Source organism: Camelina sativa, chromosome 5, assembly GCF_000633955.1.
Source record: "Camelina sativa cultivar DH55 chromosome 5, Cs, whole genome shotgun sequence".
Taxonomy (NCBI): domain Eukaryota; kingdom Viridiplantae; phylum Streptophyta; class Magnoliopsida; order Brassicales; family Brassicaceae; genus Camelina; species Camelina sativa.
In genome coordinates, this window is record NC_025689.1 from 16,738,927 (window position 1) to 16,747,718 (window position 8,792).

The 8,792-nt window shown below is 28.3% G+C and overlaps 1 protein-coding gene across 1 annotated transcript; it reads right to left on the reverse strand.

Moving 5' to 3' along the window:
- On the reverse strand, window positions 4,788-7,962 carry LOC104789318 (protein kinase PINOID 2-like). The gene is made up of 3 exons (XM_019245303.1): window positions 7,248-7,962; window positions 5,634-6,138; window positions 4,788-5,332 (listed from the first exon to the last, which is right to left on the reverse strand). The coding sequence occupies exons 1-3, from the start codon at window positions 7,899-7,901 to the stop codon at window positions 4,869-4,871; spliced, it is 1,623 nt and encodes a 540-aa protein (XP_019100848.1). The 5' UTR covers window positions 7,902-7,962; the 3' UTR covers window positions 4,788-4,868.

Below are 8,792 nucleotides of genomic sequence, written 5' to 3' on the forward strand. Positions count from 1 at the left end.
CAATTAAAAAAGTATCCAAATAAAACCTTATCCCACAAATTTGGTTTAATTTTGGTTATCTACAATCATATCCAAACCGATCCAAAATCCGAATTATCAAAACCAAAACTAATCTGAAATTTTATAAATACCCAAATAGATGTTAGAGTTAATATCCAAAAATTCTAAAATCCAAAAATCCAAAATGAATCCAATCTGATATCCTAATGTCCAGGCCTCAGCATGACAGCTATAGATTCGCAATCCATATAATGCAAACAATTTTGGTTTTTGGAAGAAACACATCGCAAGTCTTTTGACTTTCAGAGACCCGATATTATGTTCGAAAGTATCTAAATGGGTATTGATGAAAGCTTAGCTACGCATGCATGTACAGAAGACCAACTTTACTCCCTTTTTTTTATATATAACTCTCACAATTAAAGTATAAAGAATTCAATAAATAAATTTGTGGCTTTGATTTTTTTTTTTACATTTTTTTCCCGGCCGTAGGCAAATTAACTAAAGTCACCAAATACAGATTTATCATTACAATTCTTTCTTTTTTGGCTATACGCTTTAAATTTTTTTCGTCCTCTAAGAGTGAGAAAAATATAATTTAATGACTTTCCCATCATTAGTTTTCGGGATGAATCATAATTGTCTCCATATACAAAATCTCCGGTCGTGATTCTAGTGAGTGAAATCATTACTGTATCCATAATTACATTAGTAGTAAAGAACAGCAATTTTGAAATGAATTACATTATGACAAGTGGGATATTCAGATAAATTTTTTATTTTTATTTTTTGTTAGTATATTATTTTAATATTAATTTTATTAATATACTATTTTCTTAATTCTTGTGATTTAGTATATAACCCTTGTTATACCGTACAAAAAAAATTATTTAATATAATCTAAATTAAATCAGTTTGATTCGATATATTTTATATTGGTGTTGTTAAAATAGTAAAATAAGGATCTAACTTATATTAAAGTATTATATTAAAAAAAATTATTTTTTAGTAATATCAATTCAACTCTGTTATGTTATATAACTCGTTCTGAAATATAACCCATTTGTGTTATTTTGAAATTTTAATAAGTTTAAATATATTTGTTGGCAAAAAAAATATATGTTTAAATATTCATAATTTTAAATATATCAATTATAATATTTTAAACTTCTTTAAACTGTAAAATTTACTATATACGGTTAAATTAAACAGTGCAACTAAAAACTCGAATTAAACTCACGATATATGTAAAGCCCCGACCGGCACCTTTCAGTAGGCCCCATGTCCACTCCCAGTTCATGTGCCCACTTTCCTTAATGGGCCTCACGTCCTCTCACTAGGTCCGTGAGCCCACCCATATCCGCGGTCGGTTTGCTATGTCCGGGAGGTTTTAAAGACTTATTACCGTCCCTACAAATCACCACATGATATTTCTCTGTGTTTTGTCCTCACTCACACAGTTCTGACAGTCACTTTCCGGAAGGTCACCCATCCTGAGACTACTCAGCTCAAACACGCTTAACTCTGGAGTTCTCTTAGGACCTTTGACCAAAAATATAATTTCACTTTGGTGACATAGGCGGTCAAATCAATTCTTTTAAACCTCTCCGCAAACCTCTGAAACTGGGGTGTCACAATGTACCATAAAACTATATTTGTTTAACACAATCTTAATCAAGTTTGACATACACTAGTGTTGTTAAATATTAAAATGAAATTTTAATGAAATTTTAATTAATTTATTATTATTAATTCAAGAGCGTCCCATAATATATATAACTCGTTAGGCAATATAACTCGTCTCTGTTATTTTAAAATTTTAATAGTTTTAAATATTTAGAATTTTAAATTTTTATTAAGTTTAGATATATCAGTTATATATTTTAAACTTCTTAAAAATTTAAAATTTGTTATATACGGTAAATTTACTATATATGTATGTTGAACACACAATTTTTATATTAATTGAGTAATGTATGTCCGTTTTAAAAACTTCAAATCACAATATATGAGAAATATACATTTTTATTAATTTTATGTATGATATGATAATTCACAATAATTAAAAGTTAAATTCAAACAAAGATGATAAGAGAAAAAATAATGTGGAATAAATCTTCAAAAGATTAATATCAATTGTAGAACATTATATATTTGGATACTTCAAATATTTTAATTATGTTTGGTTATAAGGATAGTAGAGAAAGTTAACTAAAGTTGTTTTTACGTGGATTGAAACAATTAATGACATTCAATGCTAATAGTTTCCAAAATAGATTTAATTCTCAAAAGACACTAGTATAGATTTTGTATAAAGTAGATTTGGATTTTGGCCGATTTCATTATCTATATATACATTTTGCAAGTATATTTTGTAAAAAAACCTTGAATATCTAAATTATTTACAATTCTATGACATTGGGATTTATTGTTTATTAAGAAAATTAAAAACTAATATCTATCATATTTATCGAAATTATAAATCTGAATTACTATTTTCTAATTTCTTTTCTCTCCTTTCATCTTTATATGATTTTATTTGTTTATAAAAATTATTTGATTACATAAAACATAAGTTGCAATTTGATTTTTTTAAACTGGACAAATATTACTCAATTCATTTAAAAAAGTGTATGTACAACGACACACATTGAGTAGTAAATTTTAGACAATGGACGAGGTTAAAGAAAAAATGTTTATCTTACGGTGTACTCCGAGTTAAAATATCATGAGACAAGGTTATATAGAGGTACATGTTTGAGTATATTAATAGAAATTTAGAATATCATTAATTTAGTGTTATACGTGTAAAAAATTATTTCATCATTTTGTTAATACTATCAATATTAGAGTAATAGACATATATAACTTAAACTTTAAATTTTTTAGTTACAAATAATTTGTCCTGCAGTATACTAAACAAAATATTAGCTATATATATATATAGTTAATTTACTAAACAAATTACATTTTTTGTTTAAAAATTTAGCTCAGCGGTGTACTGCAAATTAAAATTTAGTATAGTATAAAACAATAACCATGTTAGAGCTACATTATAATAAATTGTAGCGCTAATTTAAGTATTACAAAATATATTATTGATTATTTTTTTACAGCACGTGATAATATTGATTTTTAGTTAAATATTAGCAAAGTTATGTCCTATATTATTTGTTAACTATATAAATTAATGTTTTGAAAACTGAAAATAATTTATAAGCAAATACTAGTAAACTAGATAATAACCCACGCTGGTAGCGCGGAGAATTTTTTATTTATTTTGTTATTTGTTAATATTATGTTTATGTTGTATCATTCATTTACATGTTATATAATATAGTACTATATGGTGAATTTTGATTCATATTAAACTATTAATAGGTAGGCCTGGAAACTACTATCGATACTTGTATTAGACCCGTTTTTCGGTTTGTATCCGTCCCGAAAAAGGTACCCGCAGCTTTAGAGTCGAGTGAAGGGTATAATAATTATATTATCCATGAATAATGATCGAGTATCGGATATTAATTTAATTTTTGAGCGTCTCGTTACCCGTCTCATTACCCGTTTTATTACCCGACTCATAAATACACGTTAATATTTTGTAGAATAATGTTACCAGCGTGAGGAAATATTTATGTAAATTTGGATTTGTTTGTTACAAAATAATAGTAGAAAATTTATTAATTCTATACATTTTATAAAATCATATATTTAATTTACTTAAGGTCATACTCTGATTTCGACCCGTAGTTGGTACTACTATTTTGGTTTGGTGCAATATCAAATTCGTTAATTATACATTCGGTAAAGCCAAAAAAATCCAACAAAACATGTATTGACCCGTGATTTGGTATTACAAATTGATGTGATCGTGTTTAGAGATCTTAATATACCAAATTTACAAATTGAAGTTATTGGTATAACATGTTGTATATTAATTTTATATGTGAAAATTACAATTAGGTTATGTATATTATCAATATTATACACTTAGTATTGTTTATATAGTGAATATTGTGTATAAATAATTAAGTTTTAGCCAATTAAATAGTTTGTTATTATTTTCTAAGATTTATGAAACAATAAATAGAGTTTTATTATCTTGTAAACAAATCTAAACTCTTCTTTTGTTAGTTATTAGAATAATTAAAATATAATAGCATTTTCTTAATATGTCACATCATAACTGGTTAAACTTTTAACAACATAGCTTAAATAAGTATATAGATATATTTTAAAAATATAAACAATGTTGTATCCTAATTTTAATATATATTTTTTATTATTAAATAATTTAGATATGTAAATATTTAATCTTAGTTTTATAAATAAATTTAAGTTTTATAATTTTCTAAATAGTTTGTTATTGTTTCTAAGATTTCTGAAACAATAAATAGAATATGTTTAATTATTTTATTACATAATTTTGAAATAATTTTATTATTATTTTATTAAATAATTTTGAAATTATTTTATTAATGATTTCTTGTAATCTAATAAATTAATAATTACTATTTTTTGGATAATCATTTTCTGGTTACAACAAATTAATATTAAAATTCTGTTATTATACTATTTTGTATTAAAATACAGTGGCATTTTGTGTAATATTTTACATGGAGTAGGGTTATTTGTTTAAAGGGTTGCTTAAATAAGTATATAGATGATCAATTACAAATAACCTATTTTACCTAATCATTTACAATTTGCATCCCACAATAATCGCATGGAACTCAAAATAATATGAAACTACACGTCCACTACGAGTCTACGACTACGAGTACTAAGTAAATAAACCATATCATTGCAAAAGAACAGAACAAAAAAAAAAAAAAAACTTTTCTCCGTTTCGATGTATCCTAAAGTTAAAAATAATCAAAATGATTAGACATATGGTAAGGCTCATCTCTTTCCTTCCTACTCATCATAAACCTCGGTGGCAGATAATAATTAACGCTGCCATTATCACCTTTAGTCTTGCGACTAGTCTCTTCTTTAGGGACCCAAGGTGGCTTTATCGACCTTATTAGTGCCCAATTTACACCTTCGAAGAACTCATGTCTTTTGATCTCAATAGAGCCTTTGAGGCTCCCTAACCTCTTCTTAGGGTTCTTCACTAGTAATTTAATAATAAGATCTTGAGCGCTCACCATATCTTCGTACTCTTTGGGGCTACTCACTACAACCTTTGGGAATGTCAAGGGTGTTTTCAGAATGTTTACTAACGTTCTCTCGTTGTTCTCCCCCTTAAACGGTGTCGTACCAAATATCATCTCGTACAGAAATATCCCGTAAGTCCACCAGTCTACTGCACTCCCATGTCCTTGCCCTAACAAAACAACAACAAGATTAACTAAAAGCAAAATGGAACTTGCGTTTCGCTGAAACTCAGAACAACTGTTGTTGCACAGTGTATTTAAAATGGTTAAAAATATATTTCTATGCTCCGTGTCTAGTCTACTTAATGCTAAGGTCTACTTAATGGTAAATACTAAATACTCCTTCTGTAATTTTCAATAACTGGTTCGGTATTTGTTAACTTAAAATCAATGAGCATTCTTCATTCACTTAAGCGTATGTAAAGAAAAAAGTTTAAAATAACAATAGGTCTAATTAAGTCAGCAAAATACCTGAGATTACTTCGGGTGCCAAGTACTCATGTGTTCCCACGAACGACTTAGAGCGAGCGTTGATTGGTTCGGCGAAAATTGATGGACATCCACCAGAGATGTCTCGAAGTCCATTTGAAACACGAGAACAAGAAGAAGGTGATCGAGAGAACGTTCTTGAGACATCGTTCCTTTTCACAGTAGTATCACTAGCACCAGCTGCGTTCTCATGTATTGTTGTTGTAATAACATTCTTCTTTCTTCTTCTTCTACTGGAAGTAGGAGAGAAGCAGGAGATGACAGGGTTTAATCGAGTAGAGGTGCAAGAAGGTGTGGAGCATTTATGGTGGATGCTCACGTCGTCATCATCAGTTTGATGGCCACGGTCACGGTCGTTATCGTTGAGGAGTTGTGGAACGACATCGCATTTGAAGGAGAGATCGAAATCTGACAGCATTACATGACCATCNTATATGTAAATGGTAAACCTATTAATATATATACATATACTAGGTATCAACCTGCACTATGTGCGGGATAAATCAATTTAAATAAAATATTCTAAGTAAAATTATTACTTGAGATTTAAGATTCATTTGTATAAAACAAAATATGTAAATAAAGTTTTTTCGTTTATTCAAATTTTTTGTTTTTTTTTGTAAAATACTTTTCACCCGTGAAATATTTGAACTGGAAAAGAATTTTAAAGTAGTGTAGAAAATTTTGATGTCTTTTTGTGTTTCTAAAAATCAAATTCACATATTTTATGTTTCACTTTATTATCAAATTCACAATTTTAAATATTTTATCTATATCACTATACCATTAAATAGATAAAACAATGTTTTTAAACTAATTGATTTAATTTAAACTAATTCTAAATTTAAAAATGCATTGAGAAAAATGATAAAAATGATAAAAATGATAAATAAATGAATAATTTTTTTCTTGTTTTTGAAATGTAACTTCTTTTGATAAGTAAATAGGTTATGAAAATGATAATTAAATATATTTTTGGATTTAATAGTTGATTAAATCTTTCATTTTAAAAACTAATAGAAACAAACATTAGCTAATAATATTTCAGTGATATATTTGTGTAAATAACAATGAAAAGTAAGAGCATTTATTGAAAAAGGTACATGAACTATGTGAACGCGACACCTTAGCTTTTTTTGTGATAGTGTTTCACTATAAATATATAGAAGATGTGTTACTAGTAGAATTAAAGATTGGTTTATGTTTTTAAAAATTTTAACGTGAAGAAGAGAGGTTTATTTTTGTAGCTGAAGATTTCAATCTAGAACCTACGTCTAAATTATCGATGTGGATAAGAAAGCAAACATTAAATGTAAATTGTTCAACCAAACACTAACGTCGAAAACATAATAAAAAAAACTCACAATTTCCAAAATAATTTTGTTTTTTGTTTTTCATTTTTTTTACATGAAATATTTTAACAAGCACGAAAAATATACAACTAGTCAATAAGTTTAGTATAATAACTTCGTTTAAATTAAAACCAAATAAAAAAGTGTTGTCCAAAAGAAAAAACACATTAGTTTATAGTATAGTATTACTATATAAAAAGTTGTGGTTCACATTCAAAAGAACACACTAACTACAAAAGCAAACAAACAAATGAAATCTTTCAGAACAGTTGGATTGATTAATCATGCATGGTTTAAAGAAAGAAAGGGAGGAGGAGGACCTTGTGGAAGATAGAGTAAAACGTTTAGATGGTTGGCGGAGGCGGGCGGCGTATAGATCACCGCCGGGACAATACTCCATAACGAGAAAAGAGTAATGAGAAGCCTCAAAAGCTGCGTACAAAGTAGGGCAAAAAGGATGATCAAGCATGCCTAAAATCTTCTTTTCCATCTCTGCTCTTCCAAGCTTTTTCTTAACAGCCACAGCCTCTTTATCAACAACTTTCATGGCATAAAACGTAGTGTCCGGACTTCCACGTATTTGGCAAAGGTAAACACTTCCGATGTCACCACTTCCCAACCTCTTTAAAAGTCGAAAATGCTCTAACCCTACTGCACGGCCGCAGCAGCGACGTAGCCTGGCCATAGCTTCCCATGGGACCTGGTTGGCTTTGTGAGGCTTTGATTGGTTGTTGTGGTTGTTGAAGCCATGGTTACTTAGATGAGATATTGAGCTGCAACTAGGGCTGGCCGTGAAAGAGCTGCTCAGCCAGCTCGTGCGGCGACTTGAGTCTGGTCCGGCAGTAGAGCTCTCATAATCGAACTCATTATCTTTGTAAAAGATACTGGAGTTTGCCATTAGATACGTTTCATGGGCAAGACAATAAGTGTCTTGTCTTCACTATTTATCCATATTCTCCTCATAAATTTCTTTTTCACTTTTGTCTTTTTATTTATATATTCTCTTATACATAAATATATATATATATATATATATATTTATAATTTCTTGCAGTAAAGTTAAAAACCATGCGTGAATATAAACAATATAGATCCAAGTGCGCGGATACAAACATAAAGGAGAATTGATGAGATGCACATGTCAGGCATGCTCCGCCAAGCTGACACCACCACTACCCTTTGTTTTCTCTAAAGTTAAATGTTTGAACAATAAAATCTTATGCCAGCTTTACCTTTAGGTATCAGAATATCCCGGTGACCCGAAGATGGTCAAGTCCTTAATTAATATTATAGTATGAGAGAACAAAAAAAAGTTAAATAATAACGTCTTATTCAAAAAGAAAAGAATTAGGAAAGTTTTATAGACCAATGATTTGGGATAATTTGTTCTCATTCTTTAATATTTATAACAATATATTTATTTGATATATTGTTGAATTTCGTATTTGTAAAATTGAAAATCTATTGTTAGTTATTCAATTGATTACTTATCAAACAAATTTCAAATCTCATAATTACTAGAAAATAATTTGTTCTTTTTAACAACTTTAATAGATTAGTTCACAGAAATAAAATTTGGTGGGAAATTGTTTACAAATGTAACATAATACCGTTTGGTACAAATTTTTCATACTAGGAAATCTACTTTGACATTTTCACTACAAGAAATAAGAGAAAAATAAATTCATGTTTTTTGTTCTTAAGTTCGTCCAAATAAACTAAAAAAAAACTGACCAGTCGGAAAAAGAATACATCATTTTCACCAAATTTAAATAATCAATAAATTTAT